Source organism: Gordionus sp. m RMFG-2023, chromosome 4 (genome assembly GCF_954871325.1).
Source record: "Gordionus sp. m RMFG-2023 chromosome 4, tfGorSpeb1-WG-v2, whole genome shotgun sequence".
Taxonomy (NCBI): Eukaryota; Metazoa; Nematomorpha; class Gordioida; order Chordodea; family Parachordodidae; genus Gordionus; species Gordionus sp. m RMFG-2023.
Genome location: NC_088778.1, coordinates 25,703,955 through 25,728,175, shown reverse-complemented (window position 1 = coordinate 25,728,175; position 24,221 = coordinate 25,703,955). Strand labels below are relative to the sequence as shown.

Here is a 24,221-nt window from a genome sequence, read left to right as displayed (position 1 = left end):
TCTGAACCAGTTCTGGCTGACCTTCACTCTAAATAATGGTACACTAGGTTAGTCATATTGAAAAAAATCAGGATTTAATTGAAAAGAAATACCAAGGTTTGTATAATTTGGAGGTATAAACGTAGAAAAGGACCCCCCCCCCCCACCACCTAGAATACTTAAGTAACCTAACCAACAAATGTATGATCGGGTAAATGATAGAAAAGTTTGGGGGGGGGCAGGAATTAAGGGATAATAAAATATCACTTTATTGATTAATTAATTTTTGGTTAATGAAAAAAGTATACACATTAAAACTTGAAATCATAATATACTATATATATTGAAAAAATTTAGAGTTATATTTTATTTTGTAATAACAAATAAATAATAATATCTAATTTTCCTATTTTTTTTTAGCTTTCTATCATCCAATCCATCCTTGATCTGCCACACTTTAGGACTTCAAGATTACAGTTTATGGGTTTTGATGTCCTCGCCTTTCCCTTCAAATACGAAAAACTTTTCTGATTCATTCGATAACGCCCTCAAAACGCCTAAGAATACCGCAGAAATAATCACGCCAAGAGCAAAATCGGTCATCAAAAAGTTTGAATTACTCAAATCCATATGCATTCACAATCCATCCTCTTCCCATAGTCGCAAACACGTCATAGTTTTACAAAGCGAGAGTTGCCTTTACATCGGGTCCCCTCTTTTCTACAATGTGAACAAATTCAAAGAGCGTATCTTTAAAGTCAAGGACAAAATTTATAACGGAGTCAATGAATGCCACGGCGAATATTTTTCCAATATCAGGGATTTGGTACAGATTCAGGTTTTTTTTTAAATTAAATTATTTTTCATAATTTTTCTAAAATCGACAATAGTGTTGTTAAATGGCTCGATGATTTTTAAAAACGGCTTAAATCAAGATTTTAGTCAGAAAAATATTGCCTTGGATTTAAGATTTCGCTAATAGATGTCCAAACCTTTATGTCATCTATGAGCAAAATCATCACGCTTGCGTTATATCTTTTCGAATCGAAGAGTTAGCCGTTTTAAAAAAATCGGCTCAAATCGAGCCGTTTAACAACACTAATCGACAAAATATGGATTATATCTCGATAGTTGCTAGTATTTGTATTGATATATTATCTATTTAAAATATTGGTGTCCTAGTATCAAAATTCTGTAGACGTAAAATTTTAAGGGCCCTCTCCAGATTTTTTATCCTTAACCCCGCCCAGATTTTAAAACTAGTGATAAAAATTATCATGTTACCTTGTCCATGTTTTATAAAGTAGGTTGTATATTGTTGAAAATGTAAATTAATGTAAAATGTTCATAATAATTTTTTTTTTCCACTTGGTTAATTTTATTTTATTTATTTTTTTAAAAAATTGATCAGACCCAGGACTTACCCTGAAATTTTAAAATTATATCATTTTATGGCTCGTTAAGCCGGGCCTTGGAAGTAGTCTGTTTTTCGTTAAGTTAACACGTAAAGTTATTATTTTTTGCATGAAATATTAAAAATTTCAAAATTTTTTACACTGAATCTTATTTTAGCAATTATTCATATACAAAAAAAAATCGCAGATTGCCCTTTAAAAGATATATATATTTATTTAGTATCTTAGTTGGCTTTCACGAATAAGTCTATACATATTTGGGATATTTAAAGATACTAAATTAGCATTATACTCGTTACATTTTTATATTTATTAAAAGGTACCTATCAGTTATCTCAATCATAATAAACCCATAAAGGTACATTTTTTTTAGAAAAAAAAACTTATTTCCATCATCCTTTTTTAGTGTTGAAAATTTTAGTCAAAATAATATTACATAATTCTGGAGATTTTGCTTGAATGTGATAGAAAGGTTTTGGCCTCTATTTGCCAAATCTTGAGGCTTTTAAAATCTTAATCGTGCTTTTTTTAAAAATCGACCCACTATTCCTTTTTAAACAAAAGATTCGGAATCTCTTAATTTTATATCATATATTAAGGGCGATTTTTAAATTTGGGAAATATATTTTTACCAGAAATGTATTAAAGCAAATGTAGAATAACTACCCTACAAATTTTAGACAATTTTCGGTATTAAATTTTTGTGTATTATGAAAAATCGATATAATAAATATAAAGCTAAGTGTGGTTCAAAGGTTTACGGCAAAATAACTCTTAAATTAACAGTGTTTAAAAATCGTCTTCAGTGAAATGATTTAAAATTAATCGATTCCGAATTTCCCGTGGATATATATTTTTTTAGATGACTGCCATAGATAAAAGTGGACAAGGAATAGCTATCGCGGGTAAGAACGGATTTTTGCATTACAACACATTGACCAGAAAATGGAAGATGTTCGGGAATGAGTCGCAAGTATGGGGAAACATTTTTATTTTCTATTCCTTATTGAATGGTCTTTTGAATGCTCGGTTTACATTTTATAATATATATTTGAATGATGATGATATTGATATTTTTTTTAAAAAAATTAATATTTTATGTATACACCACCCACTCATTAATGCAATTTTTTTTATATAGAAATTAACACTTTTTTCCAAATTTCGGATATATACTTTAAATGAGATTATTCTTAGGTCTGAGGTCACACTTATTTGACTAAGTTCTCGCGCTATCATTTATTTTGACCTTATTTGAATTTTTATTTTATATAAATTAAATTTTTTTAAAATGGTAAAAAAAATTAAATGTTCGAGAAACATAAATTAAAAAATATGAACAAAAGTATAATGGGGAAAAAAAATTAATTTCAAAAATTTGACCTGTTGCCACGAATTTATCACGTTTAAATTTGTTATATCTAATATTAACAGGAACGACAATTTTCTATTTACGGCGGACTAGTATGGTGGAAAGAATTTATTTTTTTGGCTTGTCTAAACACCGAAACCAAAAACTATGAGGTATACAAATTCATCATATTAATTTTATTTCTTCGGAGATCTTTGCACAAATTAGAACCGCGCATGAACCGGTCTGAATTGAATCAAAGTCGGCTTCGACCGAAGTCGGGTGACTGGTCGGACCCGGATAGTCATTTTCTCTAATTCCGACCTTGATTTTAAAATTATTTCTAACCGGAGTCGGAATCTCGACAATTTTTTAGATTATTTTGTTCTAATATTTTGTTAAACATTTTAGTTTTCTTCAACGCTTAGAATTTTTTCCGCTTCGTTGAAATATCCTACTTCCTTTTTTTTTAACACTCCAATAAAAAATGAAATTTCAGGATTTTTATCTTCAGTGTTTCGGGCCTTTCTCTAATTTTTTTTTCTCGAATCGGGTTTGATTTGCTGAAATGAAAACTCCAGTTAATGCATAAAGAAAGAAAGGAAGAAAGGCGTCTATATTAAATTCGAATATAATTTATTACATTTTTTAATTTAATTCGTTAAATTGGGGGAAAATACAGTTAAGAGCCTATCCTCAATCAACCAAACTAGATAATGCCAACCTGGCAGCCAAGTACGAAATTCCATCGGCTCCCAATCCATTATCCATATACCACATGGACGTTTACAATGATTTTGTAGGGGCAGCTTTCTCGAATTGCACTATAGCTATGTATTATATTGAACCTAATGATGATATTAATTCCTCCAAATCTCAGCAGCCCCATATCAAAAGTAAAAAAATTTAAACATGATACATAAATATTTTTAAATTTATATTTTTTTATAAAATTTGTTATTTTTTCGCTCCTTCTAAATTATCAATAAATATTTTTACAGCTAGTTTGAAAAAGAAATCTAGTTTTTTTGCTTAAAATTTTGAGAAAATTTTTTTGATAAGTAAGATTTTTTACATAAAAATCACAAAAGTTTTACTTATAAAAAGATTTGAAATTTTAGGAAAAATTTGTTCAAAACTTTTGTTTAAACACTCACAAAAAATTCTTCAAAGATCAAAAGTCTGAAGATTTTTTGAAGAGCATTTCAAACTAAAATAAATAATAATTATTTTTTCTATATAAAATTGTGGAATTCTTTAATTTCTTATTATTAAAAGCTCTTTCCCTAATCAATATAAATGTCATCGATATATCGGCCATAAGTCCTCACCCGTTTTGCATTTTATCCTTTGCTCTTACATTCTTTAGCATTGACTCAGGTATTTCAACAAAATATCACTAATATAAAAAACAAATTACTTTACAACTTATTAATTTCATCATTAATTTTTATAGCAAACCTTATCTAAAATATTATTTATTTTTTTGTTAATCGGCATCCTAACCCACTCATAATGTTTAAAAGAGTATTATTGTTACTCATAATTTTCTAAAAATTTTTTAACCCAACCTTAAGTTTTATCAAAAACCAAGCCGCATAACAAACGCATCAGCGAGATTCCAAAACCTAATAGCAATATGGTCAACGCCGAAAATATTAATAAACAAACGATTTTACCACCAAATATAATAATGAACGTTTGCGGGGATTTGATATGCTTGCAAAGACACAAAAAGCGTTCGGCGTCGTTTAGCCTTACATCTGGGGATATTGTACCTACATCAACTAGAAAAGTTTGTTTTTTTTTGCATTTTTTTAAAAATGCCTTTATGAAAAATAGAATATTTTTCGAATTTTTTTGAAGTGAATATTATGAATTAAGTTAGGATATCGGGTTAGGAGGGGTTCATCTAAACTAATATTTTATATATGTACAATTCTTGAAAGCTTGACAAGAAGCACAGTCTAAAAGGTTCCGATAACCAACAAAGTTCAATTCTATCTCTTGCCTTCGTCAATCCGGACAAAGATAACACCCAAACCGTCATAAACGAGAACCCTTACGATTATTCCGTGTCCCTGATCGCCAACGGGGTCGAAATATTTTGGGTTCACGATTTGAAGGAGGGCAAAAGTAGTCCTGGAAGCGTGAACGATCACGATTTCCTAAATTCGAACAACTGTGACCTTAAAACGAAAGACCATGACAAGGATAAAATGAATGTCCAGCCTTACCTTTTAGATACTATTTGGCTTTTCAGAGGCTCTGACGGTCTTAAAGTAATTTTTTAAACATTAATTTTTTACGCTTATAAAAATATGAAACGTGGCATCACAATTCGCTACCTATTATCTTTTAAAGCATGCTAAAATAGTATCGTACTTTTTCAAAAAACGAATTCATTTTCGTTTGTCAATGATCAACGACATTCAAAATTTATTTGTAAAAAAAAAAGGAACGCGTTCAAATTTGAGTGAAAGCGTTTGCGTTCATCCATATCTTAAAAATATATTTTTTTAAATATACATTTAATAATTAGCATAACATAATAACACCCGTTGGAATTAGTATTATGATTTAACCCTTTACCACATGATGTTTGCAATAAGTTAGAAAAAATTCTCAGGTATTCCCTTTGACATGTTAATCGATAATTGATCAAAAAAAAATTTTTTTATTTTTCTATTTCTTTTATTTTGACCATAATAATGTATGTTACATATAAGTCACAAATTGTATTTAACAAACAATTTATTGTATTTTATATATTGGTATGAAATAAAATAAAACAGTTTTTATTTGCATGGAAACATAGTGCACATTGGCATTTCGAGCATTTTACATGTGTAACGCCTTTACATAGTGGATTTTTGCACCTTTGACGATTATTCATCCACTCTGGGAAATGTCCAATTTGATCCGTGCGAATATCTGTGGACGGTACTAAAGACATAGGCCCCCTTCTTTTTTTATCTAAATGAAAATATTATAAAATAATTAAATAAATAATCACTTTCTATTAAATTTTCGACCATAGAAGAAGGACGTCCACGTTTCAATTCTATTGTAGCTTCAACTTGACACATTGTTGTGGCTACTTCTTGACGAAATTCCGATAGAGAAAAAAACAGAATTGTCATCTGATTTGGCTTTCTCACATTGAATACGCCGATATAATAACCAGGAATTTACAACTGCTATATCAATAAGGTGTTGGAAGACTCTTATATACCACTTTTTAGATCTGGTTGTATTATGGTATCTTCCAATATTGCTGTCTAACAAATCAACCCCTCCCATATGTTTGTTATATTGTTTGACAAGCATGGGACAAGCTATATTTAGTCTTTTCTTGGTTTTGCGGTCATATCGTTCAATTTGACTCTGGGGTAATTTCCCGTACAATGTTGACAAAAAGGTTACCGTTTTATTATCTTTCCATACTAAGGAAGTTATATCTACCCCTTCAATATTTGCCATATATTCAAAGGATGACCCTCTGATCTCTTTTTTCATTTCGATCTCTGTAGGAAGCTTACAATTTGGGATTCTATTCCTCCTTACTGTAGTACCAAGACTGTATATACCTATAAATATACTTAAAATATTAAATATATAATAGATTTCTTATACCTTTTTTTGCCAAATATATCAAAAGGTTAATTGAGGTGTAGTAATTGTCAAAATATAGCTTAAAATTTTGATTTATAGGTATAGTACGGCTTAGACGCACAACAATATTGCTGGACGCTCCTAAATCTGGTTCTGTCGCTGGTCTCTTTTCAGAATCATTTTCCTGCCCAGAATATAGTTCAAAATCATAGGCAAATCCTGATACACCGCATAGAATGAAGAATTTAAAGCCCCATTTGTGAGGCTTCATTGGCATATATTGTTTTAAATGTATCCGAGCTTTAGTTGAGCAAATTTGCTCATCGATTGATAAGCATTCCTCTTTAGGAATTGTACGAAACCTATCTTGAAAGTGTTTCACAATTGAGGCTACTTTTATAAGCCTATTATAGCCTGGTTGACCTTTAGCTATAGAATTATTATTGTCATTAAAATGAAGAATGGATCGAATGCTTTCAAATTTAGTGATTGTCATGGTCTTTTTTATAAGATCATTGCCAATTATACATCTTTCCAATAGTCTCTGATAGATGGTAATTGGACAATGGACATCAGAATATTAATCCCAATAAATTTTCTTAACTCCATTTTGGAAATTTTTATAGGTTTATTTATATTTTTTATTGCAGCGTATTTAGTTGATTCGAGAACCACTAAATCTAGGAAATTATCATTTAAAAAATATGATAAACATTGATATGGAGAATTTAAAGCCAGTATGTGGCTGGCCAAAGTTGACTTTCCATTGAATTTTAAATAATTTTTAGGGATGTTTATATTTTTTTCCTTCCATAGTATGTCTCTTCGTCTATTTATAGCAGTAAAATTATCTGAAAATAATGAATTTTCATCCTCATTATCGTCGAAATCTTCAAGGCTATCATCAGAAGAATCAGATGATGAAATCATCTTTGTGTCTTTTGTGTTACAAATATATTAATGCTAGTAAAAAAATTTTAATTAAACTTTTTTTAAATATAAAAACGGAAAAGAATATAGAAATATTTTAGTTATCTGTTGATATTTTTTTTGAAAAATAATATCGGAGTTTAATATTAAAAAAATGTAATTAAAAAATTACGAAAAATGTCAATTTTGAAATATAGGGAACAGCTGACATTAAATACTCGCACTTTAAATAAATATGAGAATTTCTATTTAAAAAAATGATTTTTATATAAAAGGAATGTTACTTGTAAGACACAATTCAAATTTTAGCGCCAAAATAATTTACACGGTAAAATAGGTCAGAAAATTCACTATGTGACTGATTAGTAGTCATATGTGATAAAAAATAATTATATTGTTAATTAAATCTTTTTTTATATATTAATTTTAAATTTTATCTGATAAAAAAAAAAGCGTTTTCTATTTAATATTAAATTATCTATGCTAAAATGTGTTCCATCGGAGCAGAGGATGGTATTGCAGTGTTTTATTCGATGAATAAAGATCTTATTTCTGGAAATTTATTGAAAATATTTAATATTATATCTTTTGTTTAAAAAAAAATAGATTTTTTGGTTTTCTACGATTTTCTTTAAATTTTCGCTAGAATTCAAAAAAATAATTTGGGCAAAAATAGATCTTTTATTTTTTTGATAAATTAATTAATTTAAAATAGGCAGTGTTTTTCATTATCAAAAAATTGATGTATTTATATATAAATTATTGAGTAGTAAAATATAGTCCAGTTTTTTATTTCGAAATTTTCCAGCATTTCATTAATATTTAAATTTTTTTTTACCCAAGTAGGAGATCGAACCCGTAACCTTTCCCGCCATTTTTAAAAGTAAAAATTTTTTTTGTATTTATTATGAACTAGTGTTGTAAACGGAACGCGTTCGTGAACGAAGTTCGTTTTTGAAAAAAGGTGATGAACGGCGTTCCTTTTTTTGACGAACTTTGAACGTGAACGCGTTCCTTTTTTTTGATGAACGTTCGTTCAATTTTAAAAACACTTTTTATTTTTATTTATTTGAAAAATTAATATTAATCCGCATTTTTTACCAAAAAATCTTATATTTTTATTTATTTGAAAAATTAATATTTAATCCAATTTTTTAACAAAAATGTCTTATATTTTTTAATCAGCTGTTTTTACTTTTTCCTCGTTCATATTGCAATTAACGTACCATAACGTGCTACTGCTAGAGAAGATAAGATTAAAGTTTATTAATTTGAATATTTTATATTTTAATTTAATAGATTAGCATTTGCATGGATATAAATATTTCATCATCAGATTCTGAAAATCAAAATTCAATATTAGATGAATTAGAATTACCATGGCCCAAATATCAAAAATATTTCACTGTTTTAAAATCAAAAGGTAATTCAATAGTTACCAAATGTAAAATGTGTCCAAAAAGTATTATATCAGTGTCAACATCTTCAAGCTCCAATTTAAAAAGACATCTGATTGTAACATTAATTATTTTATATTATATAATATGTATAACTATATAGCCAGTTAATAATTTATTTTAATTGTTCTAAGTAAAAATAATTACATAATATATATATATAGTTAATTATAATAAGGCATTTTAATATTAGTATTTAAGAAAAAAATTTTATAAATTTATTTTTTTATCGCTCTATTATATTGTATTTATAATTATATTATCAAAATAAAACTATTATTTTTTTATCATGGTTAATATATTGTGTTGAAAAATATAAGGCATTTATTTATATTAAATTAAATTTAAAAAAAAATTTATCATAAAATTTTGAACGCATGAACGCGTTCATGAACTTGAACGCGTTCCTTTTTTGAATTTGAACGTGAACGTGAACGCGTTCGATTTTTGTCAATAAACGTTGAACGCGAACGCGTTTGATTTTTTTAAAAATGTTTACAGCACTATTATGAACCATATTGAAAATGGTAAGTTTTAACATGAACGTAAAAATATTATATACGATGAAGCTTAAATATTTTTTGAAAGTACTATTATATAAAATAATATATATATATAATATTTTAAATTTAAAGACTTGCAAAAAAAAACTTAAAAATTAATTAATATCTTGCCAAAAATTTAAAATACTTACCAAATGATTAATAATCTTGTCCATTTAATTCAAATACTGACCGACCAAAGTAATTACTTCCGTATTTCCATTTTGCGGGAATTTTTCGCAAATTAATTTTTAACCTTATAAGGTTTGGCTGCCTTTATCTCATCCATCCGGATATTCAATACCGAAATGCGATCTTTTTTCCAAAAGGGTTATGCTTTCTTTTCCAACGACCATCTATCCTTTAGGTAAATATTTTACATATTTACATGCATAATCAATCATTTCAACATTTTATAGGCCTATATTTATTTGCTGTAATTAGTTAATTTAATAAATCGATACTATCACTAATAATGTATATTTGTTCTTTTCATTAAAGCATGTTCTAAAAAATAATATTTATATTTATTCAAAAAATGCTAAACTTAAAACCATCTTAAAATCGCTCGAGATACCCGATTCACCCCCCCCCCCCATTATTTTTAATTAAAAGAGCGCCTCGTGGCCAAAATTTCACAGAATGCTAGTGACAACATGGAAGAAAATAAGCCGATGTTTTTAGATTCTGGGTTATATAACCTATAAAATATGTTTATGTAGGTGGATTCCCAGGCTATCCCACGGGATTAGGTAAGTGCTTGTCATCTAATGTGCTTAACCACAAAAGTTTTAGGGGCAGGGCATGTTAGCTCACTTGTCAATTATGTTCCTCGCTTTGCTTTGTCTGAGGTGACGGCCTTTTTAAAATTTCCTATAAAGAGGTTGATTCCTTGTCCATTTGGGTATTGCAAATGGATCAATCATAAGATGAAGTGATATTACAATTAAAAACAGTGCGAGACCCTGATAGAAATTTTAAAGATTGTCATCTCAGACATAACTGTATTATCACCAATGCTTCAAAAATTGTAAGAACGGCCACCTTAGCCTTGGAATTACGCCTGCATAAACATTTTAATCGGGAACCATGAACACTTCCTGGCATCGGCGGGAAATGTCGAGAGTGGCAAATATCCATTTTTAAATAACGTTTTTGTACCACTTTTGGCAGCTTTGACCATGAGGTATTCATTTTTAAAAATAAGAGGAAACAGAATATGGGCGGTCTTAAAGAATTTTTTTTATCTGAAAAAAACTCAAGGTTGGAATATGTTGATCTAATCTATTTTCTACCCCTTTATGTAGTACGTTTTTTTCCAAGGAATTTTAGACGAAAAAAATATAATTCCATTAATTAAATTTTTTTTATTAATATAAAATTTTGAAAACTAGATTTAAAACAAAAGAGGTAACTTGTATGATTAATTGTTCACATTATAATATATGCATAAAAATTTAAGATAAATAATTAAATTAATAAAATTATTTCAGAATTTTTATATAAAATTTTTTTCCCATAATATTGTGATTGTGAATTTAAAACCATTATCATAATAATCTTATTTTATTTATCATAGACATTCTAATTGTATATATCATTTTTTTTATAATAGCTTAAATGATTGCTTTAAATATATTTATTTTTATTTAAATTATGATAATGATATTAGTTATTCACATGTCATCAGCCCTAATCGAGGGCATCAATCAAAGTTGTACAAAGGAGAGAGTTCTCGATTACTTGTATCAGCCAAAAATTAACGACGAGAAGCGACTACTGAACGACCATATGATTTTTAATGATAAATATAGCGTGCATCGTTATTGGCAACACGTCTTACCGGATATATTGAAAGATTTGATTGAGAAAAAGTAACCTCAACCCTTCTAATAAATTTTCATTGAGGATTTTGTCAAACTCATCTTTTGTTTTTCATCTAAATAATTATTTGCGAAAATCAATGGCATCGCATCTTTTTCTCATTTTCGCTTTTCTAAATATATTTCGCTCAGATAGAATTAAAATATTTTAGAAGGCTGAGCACACTTTTTTCCTATAACTGGCGACGAGCGTCATTGATATTATGGAAGTGATTTATCTTAATTAATGTTCTTAATAGAACTCAGATATTTGTATATTTTTTTGTTATTTTAACAGTAATATATAAAAATATTATTATTTTTTCAATTTTACATCATTTACACCGTTGTCAAATCTCAATCCTAATAAACACTAAGGCTTCTTATAAATTTATTCCATACCTCCTAAATTTCTTCTTTTTTTACAAGTCTAAAATGTCCCAGTAACATTTTTATCACGAGAAAGAAAGATAAGTTAAGATAAGGAATTACCTCAACTGGCAACACCAAATAACCCAACAATATAAATCTTTTAAAGTTTAAGCTTGCAAGCTCTCGACGTTGCCCATTGTTATTCGGCCAGATCGCCTTATCATTCATCGAATAATTCCGAAGTCTTAAACGAATTTGCTTTATCAAACGCTTTAGAGACTTTATTACACCGGGTATTAGAATGTGATCCTAGCAAGCCACCTCTCTTTAATAAATTTCAAGAATTCGGGGGTACTGATTACAGGTTAAATGCAAATTATAAAACTGATTTATGAAATAAGAAAATCTTTATTATAATGAAAAGGAATATCATATTATAGTAGAGCTAAGAAAAATACGAAGCCCAGTTTTGGTTTTACTTTTTTTGAATTTTAAACTCGATTTTGTTTTATTTAGTGTCAGGTTTATATTATTTTTAAAAAAAATTTTGTTTTGCAATTTTTCTTTATTTAATGATATATTTAATTTATGCGTAAAACTATGATTAAGAATAGAAGAGGCTTAAGAAAATATCAAGAAATAGCAAAGAGAATCTAGGGAAGAAAAGAAAGTAATGTTTGTAGGAGGCATGGGAAGGTATTCGATTGAAGGATAAAGCTTGGGGATAGTTATTGTGGTAGCAAGCCTTTGTCGTAAGAGGTGATTCTTTGGGTTGATCTATCTTTTCGCGGATACTTATCCCTAATTCTTTAAAGAGCTGCCGAAAGAGATAAGAGTAAAGCAAGCAATGGGTATGAATTTGTAAGGAGGATAGAACTATATTTGGTTATTCTCCGAAATATTTGTCAAGTGCGAGGGCATCAGGAATTTGGTGAAGTCCCAAACTAGAAACTAACCGCTTGACATGAAATTGAGGACATACCTTGTGGACGTTTATCATCGGTTCCAAATAATCTGGTTGGTTAAGTCTAGAGGAGATACTTATCGATTTAAAAGCTCACAAAATAAGATCATTGCATTTGATATGCCTTGTGAAACGACCTCGGAAAAATCTGTAGTGGTTACAATGCTTTCCCTTGTTTTCAACACTGGTTTCACAATATTTGCATTGGTAAGGCAAATCGATTTCGCAATTAATCCTATAGCAAATCTTAGCTCCTCTGAGGAGTCAAGATTATTACAGAGTATTGTTTCCAAAAACTCGTAACTAGATCCTTGGTTCACGTAATAAAAACTGTGAGATCGTCTTCATGAAGGCTTTATTTTAGGTACACGGCGGATCCTTCGTTGAGTAGAATATCCCATCTTTCTGTAAACACGAGAAAGGTTGTTGAGTGTTTAGGATCACCAAATTTTCCCATATTGTCTGAGTTTCGTCTAACAAGGGGTCAGCGAAGGGAACTAGCAAATATAACGGCTGACAGATGGGATGGGAGGCGATGGACCAACTGATAGAAAGGGTCATGAGGTGATCGTAATGAAATTGCTAGTAGCCATGAGTTATGATTTAAGCGGAGATTAAGGATCTCATCGGCTTGAGATTTTACGAATATTGCGAATAATTTTAATAATAAGGGAAGTGGGTCGAAGGGCCTAAAATTTTATGGATATAGTAAAAGATTTTATGAAGGAAAAGATGATGAGGAGGAAAATGTTTGGAGATGTTTTTAAATGGAAGTATGGAAGATAACACATTAAAGAAGCAACTGGGGAGCCTAGATTGGTTAGAGATTAGAGTTTGATTGTATGAAAATTAGGCTGAATAAGATAGAACAGTATATTTGATTAGACCTCATTTTTCTGCTCTTTGAGCAAAAGTACCTAACCGCGTTTGGGACAATGTTCTAAAATCCTCTATACCCTTCAATCCACTTCTATTTCAAATTCCCTGAATCATTAAAATTATTCAAAATTTCCTACAAATCTCAGGCGGAGGACATCCTTTTTATTCTTAACTCACAGCTACAAGCATTAGTTCCATGCAAACTTTGGATCAGTTTACTATCACCCTTAATTTTTCCTATCTGCGGGATAATCGCTTCCCATTCTCAGACGAGTTTCATATCTGTCAGCTTTCCCTTTTGCTCATTCCTTGTTAGTTCAAGCCCAGGTTATATGAGAAATCCCATAGTCCCAAACACTTAACGATCTCGTGTGAAAAACTGAAATGCTTCACTTAGTGAAGGTTTCGTCGCATACCTAAAATATGGCCAAGACGACTCACAGTTTTTCAGTGAGCTAAGGATCTTGTTATGAGTTCTTTGAAACCATACTTTATAGCTCGTTTTGCTCCTCTCCGCGGGCGAGCTAATAAACATTGTGAAACCAGTGTCGAGAGCAAGGGCAGACATTACCTCAGTTGTCGATTTTACTTACGGTCTTTTCCAGAGCATACCAGATGCAACTAATGATTTTTTTTTAAAAAAAGCCTATTCTTCCAAATTAATCTTATGACTACTATTTTATATTGAAATTAAAAATAAATTTTGTTTAGATTTTCAAAAAAAATTATAATTTAATATATCATATATTACATTAAGTTTAATCTTGCATTCAATAATAAGAACCTTTTCTTTTTGAGGATTTAATGAAATATGAAATTTTTTGTTTTTCAGTCACGTTGCCTCAATTTTAAGATAATATTACCATTTTATATCAGACATTCTCGAGATGTGAAACATCCTAAAAAATCTACGAATCAAGATAATGCAACCAATTCTCCCCCATTCATCACTTCTCAAAAACATGTGGAAAAGAATATTTCGACGATTAAACAGCAAGATAACTATAAACGACTCAGCACGGGTAATTTAAACCTGAATAATGTATCCTCTTTATCACCTAGACCTTCCGATCCTGAACCACTGCTGCCTAGAGTAAGCAAAATAAATATTATGATTTTATTTATTTTGAGAATTTGGAATATTTTATTTACCCTACAAATTGTTAAAACCGTTAGTAATCGTTATGACAAAAATTCCCTTAGATTGGAAAAAAACGGACAAAAATCTTCTTTTATAATTTCTATTTGTAATATAAAATAAACCAAAAATAATGCTCAGAATCAATATAAATGGGGACAATTTGGTTGTTATTGACGCTGGTCATTTAAATTGGCTTAACTTAAGAAAGCCCGATACTAATCTCCTCCTCTATAGAAAGAAAGAAAGAAAAGTTAGATTTGAATGGTCAAGTCAAATATTTATTCTCGGAATATTCGTTTTATTTTTATATATATTATTTTAAAAATTATATTTTCATATTTAATTCTTATATTTGGGATAATAAATTTACGTTAAGGACAAAAATGATCTTGTTGGAGATAATGATCTAATGTATCCCCATATGAACAATTAATATCTAAATGCTTTAATCTTTGCGTAAAATTGAATTATAGATTCAGAATTTTCTTGTTTCGACATAGGGAGTTTCCCACCTTTGTTTTATCGTGTTGGTCTAAGGACTTAGTTATTTTTTTAAGAATTTTAGTCAGTTCAACGATTTTTTTTCTGGTTTACTTGGCGAACAAATATAATACAGTATTAAATAGATTTTATGCCCTAGGCTAATTAGAAATATAGATCGTTTTGGGGTATCATTAAAGTAATTTTTGGCTACGAGATAGATAAGTCCCTACTACCTCCTTTCCATCTTGTAGTGTTAATTGTATTACTATATTATACATGGCTCGCAGCGCCAAACTATTATGTCACGACTTAACGGGAATCAAAAAGGAATTTGAAATTAGCCTTTTTATTTTTTTATCTTTCCTTTTCTTTTATAGGAAAATTTCGTAATTTAGATTTTAACAAAAATCATAACAAAATAATATTCTAATCTTAACGCGAATTTCCTAATTCCACAATATAAGAATTAGATAATTAAAAATAATATATATTTATATAAACCCGAATATTACAAGAATAAATATTTGACTTCTCCATTTTATTATAACATTATTAAAGAAAGATAATATAATGAAAGCTACAGAATCCAACCATAATACCTGATCAAATTTCTATTTCGAATTTCAAAACCTTTAAATGATACCAAGAAAATTCCCAAACGAAAAGAATTTTAATCATCGGGAGAACCTGAAATATGGTTATGGTTTATGAAGCATACTGTTGTACTATAAGATATTACAAGAAATATGTCCTCATTTGATAATGGACCCTAGAGCGGAACGATTGCGTTTACTTTTGAAACGCATTTAAAATATTTATTAAACTAAAATTTGATATGTATAGCAGAAACCTTCCCTTAATTTTAATCAAGCCCAGTCCAAACCCGTAGTAAAAAAAAATTTAGACCCAGACCCGGATAATATTTATTATTAAAAACAATTCCCAGGTTCATAATAAGTTTCAAATAATTTTCCCAAACCCTATACAAAAATTTAATTGTATTTAATGAAAATAAACAATATGTTTACAATACTCAAAATTATCAATATTTTTTTAAGTTAGCAACTGTTTTAAATAAGCTAAATTTAAATTTAAAAAGTTTAAGCCCAAGTCTATTTTTAAAAAATTTAAAAACTCAGACCCGCTAGATAATATTAAGCCTTACCCGGCCCAATATCTGATATATAGATGGAAATTTTAAACCGACACCACCAAAACTCATACTTCTTGCAATGCTGATGAAATGAGCCCTATAGCATTATTCAAGAAACAATTATCATACAAAGGTTTATTCAAACTCTTAACCCAAACAATTCAAGATAAGTTCTTATCCAGAAAAGAATGCATGATCCTCAATAAAACAAAATTTATGCATAATTTAATCCATATTACAAAAATATCAAACATTTATTTTAACTATCTAATTTTATAACCCCTCCACTCAAATTACAAAATAGGTACTAGCATTCCTGCGAGAATTTCCTTTCGATAATTACGTTCCCGTTTTAGTTCGGTGCGCTAGAAAATCTGAAATTGCGCTTTGGCCCAAATTATTTTCGGTCGATGATACGGCAAATGAGGATTATAATTTTAATGAAACAAATAATGATCACGGTAAAACTGATTCAAATACTGATTATATTAAAGGAGGCTCTAATGATTTATACGATAATCGACCTGCTAAATTGTTCAAGGTATTAGTATTTTCTTTTTTACATCAAGAAAATGTGTTTTTTCTCTCTCGATTATTATGCTATATTTCGTCAATGATTTTTTTTGAATGAATTTAGTGGGTCTATTATTCTTATATGTATTAATAATTATAATCCAAAATATAAATTACCATTAGGAATGTGTGAAGAGAGGCGATTTAGAAACCGCTACATCATTACTCATAATCTTGCAGAATTTGGAATCCTTCAGTAAAAGTTTTAGAGACGCGGAAATTCTATTGCTTTCAACTCTGGATAAAGAAAGATGGGATTTAGCCAAAGAAATTGCTCGTTATTTGAACTCTATCATGAAAGGTTTGTTCTGCCTGCTATTTAGAAAAAATATTTATTGGTAGTCCCTTCCGATTCTGGACCAAATTCGGTTGTTTTGAAGAAACATTCGAATTTTATGGCTTTCTATTAAATTTAATAGTATTTGATAACTGATCCTGTCGTTGATTTAGGATTAGGAAGAAAAAATAAAGTTAAAAATCCTTTATTAAACTTTCTATTACGAGTATATATTTACTTTTGGCTAAAATCATGCAAGAACCGATCTAAGTTTAATTCAAAATCGTGTCGGTTTGATTTTATCTTAATTTTGACATTTAAGAAAGAAGTCTTTCTTCCTTTCTTTCTTAATTTTTAAACTTATTTCGAACCTTCGCAAAATTTTTAATTTTGCTTCGTTTGAAATATTTTTAGTTTTACAGCAGTGTAATATTTTTTTTTTAAATTATATCGTGGAGACTGGATTAATTTTCTATGAAATTTCGGGTCGATTAAAATATTTTTTTAAGTAATATTTTCTCGGGTCGGACGATTTAGACTTGAAAAATAATGTATCCGATGCGAATTTTAACATGAAACAATCAGATAAGTTATAGTGGCATACTTTTTGGAGATATATATATATGTCGTATCGGAATATGGAATCTCTCCTTTTTAAATCATTTAAGAACTATTTTTAAATCTGAAAAGTCTGCTTTTGCCGGAAATGTATTTTAGCATGTATCCATCAGCTGTGAATTTCAGACAATTTTGCCGTTAACTTTTGAGCTGCAACTTATGTTGATTTTTAAATTTGGATATTTAAGATAAATTGAAAAATATACCAAAGTTTATGGCAAAAATTCTCTGAAATTCATAGGATAGTTACTCTAATGCTGGTATATATCCGGTCAGATCTGACTTCAAATTTAAAGATCGCTCTAAATAAATGTTACAATATTGAGAAATTTCGAATCACAATGGATTCCATATCCCAATACAACATATATATAAATATGTCATTGGGATATGGAATTAATTTATTAATATTCACTCAACTTGCTTTTCCTAGAATATACTAGATTAGCCAAGGTCAATAAACAGGATTCAATTTGGTGTTTATAAACTAGAGCTGAACGCAGCCGCTACTTTTCTTGAATTTTTTTTAGATTGCGGTGGGTTATACCCGAATTATAGTTTACTAGACTAAATTAAGATATAAATATTAAAAAAATAGTAGCACTTAATCTTGTAAAAGTATCGTTACAAACTTTAGGCGTATTATTATTAATTTGCGGTGTATTACTTTAAACCTAATTTCCATTACAGTTAGCGCGAATTCACGACTAAGGATATAAAATATGCACCGTGGCGGATGTATTTTGATATACTTCGCCGGAAATTCGCTCAAACTGTGAATGAGGAGTTAAAATAATAAATTATTTTACTCTACATCCAAAGTTGTTTCTTAATGATTTTATTTTGCTTGTTTAAATTGATACATTTAATAAATTGATACTCTTTTCAATTTTGGAATGGAACTCTAACATATAAACTGTTTGACATTCTAAAATTAATAACTAATTTTAGATACAGAAAATGATCAATCTACTAAATCGGCACCTACAGAAGAGACTATTTTGTCAAAAGAAGACATAAAATCAAATTATCCTTTGTTTATTGATAAGTAATCACAGATTAAATTATTCAATTCAATATATACATATATATTTTATTTATATTCTTATTGTATTGTTTTATTTAAAAAAAACAGAAATAATTTTAAAGCAAGTTATTATTTTTTTAAAAAGGTAAAATCATGGATATTATTAATGCTAATATAAATTTGGGAGAGCGCATGTTAAAATATTATTTTCTATAAAAATCTAGTTTACTCTCCGATAAGTGCCCTTATTGTAATTCCAAAGACGCGGAAGAAAAGTTTAAGTTTACGACTTCTATCGATAAAACGACCGAATATCCTTACAGAATCAACGATATTTTGGACAAATATGCCGTTAATTTAATTATTGACGGAGAGTTAAAGAGAATGGCTACTTTTGCGGCTAATATGAATTTCCCTTTAGTTCCGTTTTTGTCTCTACAAAGGTATTATAGCTTTTGCAAAATATATTTCAAAATAATCGCGGGTAAATGTGATAAAGATAAATAAAGTAGTTATAAAAAAATAACAATTAGCGAACTTCTTTGGCTCTATTGATACTGGGCTACTTTAAAAGTAGCTTTTAACAATGTTTCTTTTTAAATTATTTCCATTTCCTGTGTATGCTAATTTTTTATTTCATTTTTAAAGAATAGGATATTCTTTTTGATAGATAATATTTTATTACCGAACATGAACAAAAAAAAGATTCAAGGCATGCGCCATTAAAAACTATATAAATGCTTTCAAGAAGTTACACGCCATATTCGATTGGCCATACGGTCATTACGTGAATATTAAATACAACCGTAAGTCATATTATTTAAAAAAAATAATAGTATAATTGGCTTTTATAACATTTTTCATGGGACTCGAAATCTAAAACTATGCTAAAAGCGAGGAACGTTTTTAAATAAACCTGAAAGATTATAAGAGTTATACGATATCATTTTTATATTATTATCAACGTGCTTGAGATGAAATATGATAAGAGTCTAGAGTATGAGACTGAACAAAGGGTTCTGATTAATTATAAAAAAGGTCTATACGGTTTCTATATCTTCTAGAGTTGCTGGCTCCCTTTCCTAAGTTCGACGCAATTTGGATTCTGGTTTCATCTCAAAAGCAATTTTAAACTAAATAAACCCTATAAAATTAATCACGCAACATTTTTTAATAATTTAAATTAGAAACATCTTGAATTTTTAAAGCAGGTTCTGGTTCCGACTCCAACAAATTTTTAGACGGGGTTTTCAGGATTTTGGGTCTGATTCTGAAATCGAATTTTATTTATTATTATTCTTATTTCTATACTTTTGATTTTACAATATTCGTAAGACTTTGAAAATAAGTATTATTTATTTTTAACTAAATAATAAAATATGTTATATTTTTCCCCATAAAAAAATAATTGGTTTAGTTAAAAATAACGGACCACCAAGAACAAAATCATGGGATTTGAGTCCTCGAACTTCCCAAATTACATCTCCCACAAATAGCTATGAACCACGATCCGATATTGAAAAAACTAGAATTATCAAGAACAATTTCAGGCCTAGTGAGATTGATAAAATAACCTTGACTCCAAATTCATTTATGCCTTCTACACCTGACGTAAATTTAGCTAAACTTATGGAACCAATCGATATTCAAGGCCCAGATTCAAGAAAATGTTTAACTTTACATTTTAAAAAATGTTATTTTTTAAAAAATATATATTTGAAAGTAGGTTTGATATAGACACTAATTACGATAAAAATTTGATCATTTATAAACTAAAGGTTATAATAATCGAATTTAACTTTACCAGCCTGTTAAGTCTATCTGAGCCTTTGGTTCTATATTTTATAAATCCAATCTCAAGCATATCAAAAAATATCAGAATTTATTTTCATATTTACGATAATACTAAATTTTTAATTATAAGCAAAAAAATTTTGAATAAATTAGAAAACATTTTATATTTGTTGTGAAGTGTTTATTGGTTCGAGAGGTCTGATAGTCCTATACTGGATATCTTTGGTTACTTTGAGGATTTTAGTTAGATACAATAGGTCACTTAGGAAGGAACTACAAATAATATTTAGAAGAGTAGAATGAACATAGGGCCATATTTCTCGAGTCTAAAAGAAGAACCGTAAGGTCTGCAAACTAACGTAACATTTTTGACTGTTTTACTCATTATAATTTTAGCATCCGTTAATTGTTAATTTACTTTTATTATGATTATATTTTATATTCTTGATTCTATTACCAAAAAAGTGTAAACAAACCAATTTTTGTTTAATTACCCTTTTCCAGGTTCACCCGGGAGGTGAGTTTTTTTTAACCCCATTTTTCACTGTCCTGGGAATCGCCAATAGGGCTAATAAAGATATATTTTGTCCAAGAGATCCTTTCTTAGTTCCGAGTCTGATCCAATTTTTTTTTAATTATCTTTTTAAAGTATGATATTTCAATATCAAAAAAATATTTAAATAATTTGTTTGTGAATATAAAAGTAAATTTAGTTTTTGGTTTGTATGTTTTTGTCTTTTTATATGTTGCTGGACATTCAAAAAATTTAGTTTGAGCCCCATTACATATATATGTCATTTCTCAGCCCTAGCTGAAATATAATAAAGATTTTGGTGTTAAAATAATTTAAAATTTGTTGAGGTCCATGTTCGGTCCAAATTTGTTTTAAAAAAAAAATCCAGATTCTAGTTAGTCTGAGAGAATGTTTCTCTGAGTTTAATCAACCTATGTTGGAAAGAAAGTCGGATTGGATATGACTTTGCATACTCTTCAAGAAATATAATAATGAAAAGTATAATTGCCATTACAATAACTTGATTTATAAGTTATTTTGAGCAGTTATTTATCTTAATACAAATTTAATTAAGATAACCAAAAAAATCTGTAATTGACATTTGTAATATCCAATCTAGCTCATTATTTATTTCTGCTTAAACCTGGCCCACAGTTTTAATTCTAAAAGGAAAACCATATACATATTTAGCAAAGTTTTTAAATATATTTTATGCCTATAAAATATTTTAAAATTTCAGCCCAAATAAATATAGATATTTTATCACCAGCTGGTGATTCACCCAAATACAATCAAGCAGATACCATAAGTATGACAGATACTATAAATTATTCTCAGCAATATACAATGGAAAGGCCAAGCACTCTTAATTTAATAACTGTAGCTAACCCAAACCAGAAAGACTGTGAAAGTAATATCAAGAATGGTATTAAAAATAAGGTTAATGATTCTCTTGCTGATTGTAGCAAACAAGAACTTCAACTGAGGTTAGAAATATTTGATAATGTTTGCAAGTATTTTATTAATTTGATCTATTGATTTATAAATGTAGGAGAAATCATTATTATAATATGTTAATATAATGATGTGTAAAAATAAAATTGAACTTTTTCTAATAAAATTTTATTATACCAAACCCTAATTTTGACAAATTTTTTTATAATAACAAACATTTTTTTAAAATAAATAGGTACTTATTAAAAATATTTATGGAATCAGGGTGTTTAGACTGGGCTCTATTGATATGCCTGATACTTGGGGATGTTAATTCAACTTCCCATACTTTGAATGTTTGGCTCAAAAAAATTCATGATCAACATGTTAATATAATTCAAGTTAAATGTCCTAATCAAGATTTTTTAAATGAAATTATTCATGGATTACATGAATTGATGAAATGGGCTGAAAATGAGTGGTAAATTATTTTTTTAAAAAAATATGTGAATATTTATTATAGCCCATATTATGAATATTTAATTTGTCAAATGTTAAATCCTCTACTTGAATTTGATGACAAAGTCAAAAATAGTGGATATTCATCCAATAAAAAATCAAGCAATGATCAATTATTTTTAGATATTAATTCAAAGATACTTATAAAAAATGAATCAAATCATATGAATATAGATGATAAAAATTTTGTAAAAATTGTTACAACAAATAATAATTCTCAAAATTCATGCTTAATTAATTAATTTATTGAGTTTATAATATAATTATTTAGTATTAATAAAATTATTTTTTGTAATAATATCTTGAGATGTTATAACTTCGAAGGACCAGAAAGATTCAATATTTATATTTTCTGAGGAAAAATCTGAAATTTTGGTAGCTTTTATAGCTTTAGAACATTGTAGAGAATTATTTGCTTTATGATTATTTATTGAGTCTTGAATACCACCTAAGACAGCAATATACATGCCTTCAGAATCCTTTATGATAATTAATAATATTTTATAATACCAATTTTATGATCTAAACATCCGTTTGGAACTTTATTATAGCCAAAAACATCTATATAACCAGTTCCATCTGATATTAAAATAGAATTTTCATCTAAAATCTTTCAAACAATCAGGAATAAATATTTATATAAATATATACCTTAATAATAAATCCTTGAACCCAAACTAGGGTAATATATAATTTTACGTTGTTGGTATAAATATAATATTTAGAATTTTCATCACAATGTAAATCATTAATTTGGCAAATAAAAACTTTGGTTATAAAATTTTCAAATTTTTCAACTAGACTCATCCGAGCATTAAAGAGTTAAATCTGGAAATTTAATATTGAGTTTCTTTTCTGTGAAATCATATATATCTGGTAAGATAACTCTTGAATATAGCTATTTTTTCCAACCTACTAATACGAAGTATTAGCCCTTAAATTCAAATAGCATTTTTAAATTAGTTTACATAAAAAATCTCATAAATAGGAAAGAATAGGGTCAATTTTATAAATAAGATTTAAGTCTTTTAATGCGCCTATTCTACTTCCCCATCCAATCTAAATAAAGGCATTTAGTAATTGAAATTAATAAATTATATAAAATTTATACCTACAAATTAACATTCATATTAAAATTTTATTAACAACATTTTAAGAGTTATGAGACATCTTTTCATTAAAAAGATTATTAGTCAAACTTAAGGGTTCATCTTGTGCTCTAGGAATAACTATTGTATTTAATAAATAATTGTTTGATATGAAAAATATTAAAAATGGCGAAATCTTTACCTTTTGTGCTGAAAATATTATCATGGTTTTGTCTTATATTTAATTTTCATCAAATTATTTTTATTATCTATAATATTAGAACCGTACTGATATACAAGTTGTTCACCGATTCTATCAAATATCGTATAAACTGATCATTTAAATTTATCTTTAAACCAATGTCATAAAAAAAATCAATATTTTCTATGCAATAATTATCTAACTAAACTATGAACACAAAAGCACTTTGAAAATTTTTGTTTCTCATGGCCAATGTCTAAACGGGGGAGATGGGTGTAGGCATTATAATAGGAGTTACATTTATTGTAGGATTACTAATTACGTTTTTAAATAAAATAGGCCGAATATATTAGTGGAAAAATTTATCTAAACATTAAATCATAGACCTATTTTGATTTTACATTTCTAAACATTGACCAAACTATGTAATACATAACTCAGTAAATTAATTTTTTAAATAAAATTTATATTATTGTACCTCCAAAAATAATACTATAAGATCAGGATCTTTTCTTTATAATAATTCCCTGATT

At 28.2% G+C, this 24,221-nt stretch overlaps 1 protein-coding gene and 1 long non-coding RNA gene across 2 annotated transcripts in view; one reads left to right on the top strand and one right to left on the bottom strand.

Annotated features, from left to right (window-relative positions):
* Window positions 1–22,640, top strand: part of LOC135928762 (guanine nucleotide exchange factor subunit RIC1-like) — a 28,567-nt gene extending 5,927 nt beyond the window's left edge. The window contains exons 10-30 of the mRNA XM_065465226.1: window positions 400–817; window positions 1,714–1,752; window positions 2,257–2,367; window positions 2,829–2,918; window positions 3,428–3,641; window positions 4,024–4,125; window positions 4,323–4,540; window positions 4,695–5,027; window positions 9,554–9,656; window positions 10,962–11,163; window positions 11,690–11,887; window positions 14,243–14,459; window positions 16,448–16,684; window positions 16,840–17,017; window positions 18,563–18,659; window positions 18,863–19,081; window positions 19,344–19,444; window positions 20,056–20,307; window positions 21,686–21,932; window positions 22,136–22,360; window positions 22,403–22,640. Of these exons, the coding sequence (XP_065321298.1) occupies window positions 400–817; window positions 1,714–1,752; window positions 2,257–2,367; window positions 2,829–2,918; window positions 3,428–3,641; window positions 4,024–4,125; window positions 4,323–4,540; window positions 4,695–5,027; window positions 9,554–9,656; window positions 10,962–11,163; window positions 11,690–11,887; window positions 14,243–14,459; window positions 16,448–16,684; window positions 16,840–17,017; window positions 18,563–18,659; window positions 18,863–19,081; window positions 19,344–19,444; window positions 20,056–20,307; window positions 21,686–21,932; window positions 22,136–22,360; window positions 22,403–22,640 (4,039 nt within the window). The remainder of the gene's footprint in view (window positions 1–399; window positions 818–1,713; window positions 1,753–2,256; window positions 2,368–2,828; window positions 2,919–3,427; window positions 3,642–4,023; window positions 4,126–4,322; window positions 4,541–4,694; window positions 5,028–9,553; window positions 9,657–10,961; window positions 11,164–11,689; window positions 11,888–14,242; window positions 14,460–16,447; window positions 16,685–16,839; window positions 17,018–18,562; window positions 18,660–18,862; window positions 19,082–19,343; window positions 19,445–20,055; window positions 20,308–21,685; window positions 21,933–22,135; window positions 22,361–22,402) is intronic.
* A 136-nt stretch (window positions 22,641–22,776) lies between these two features.
* Window positions 22,777–23,104, bottom strand: LOC135929118 (uncharacterized). The gene is made up of 3 exons (XR_010572483.1): window positions 23,050–23,104; window positions 22,909–23,008; window positions 22,777–22,867 (listed from the first exon to the last, which is right to left on the bottom strand). It is a non-coding gene; the product is annotated as an uncharacterized LOC135929118 (long non-coding RNA).
* Between the last annotated feature and the right edge of the window lie 1,117 nt (window positions 23,105–24,221).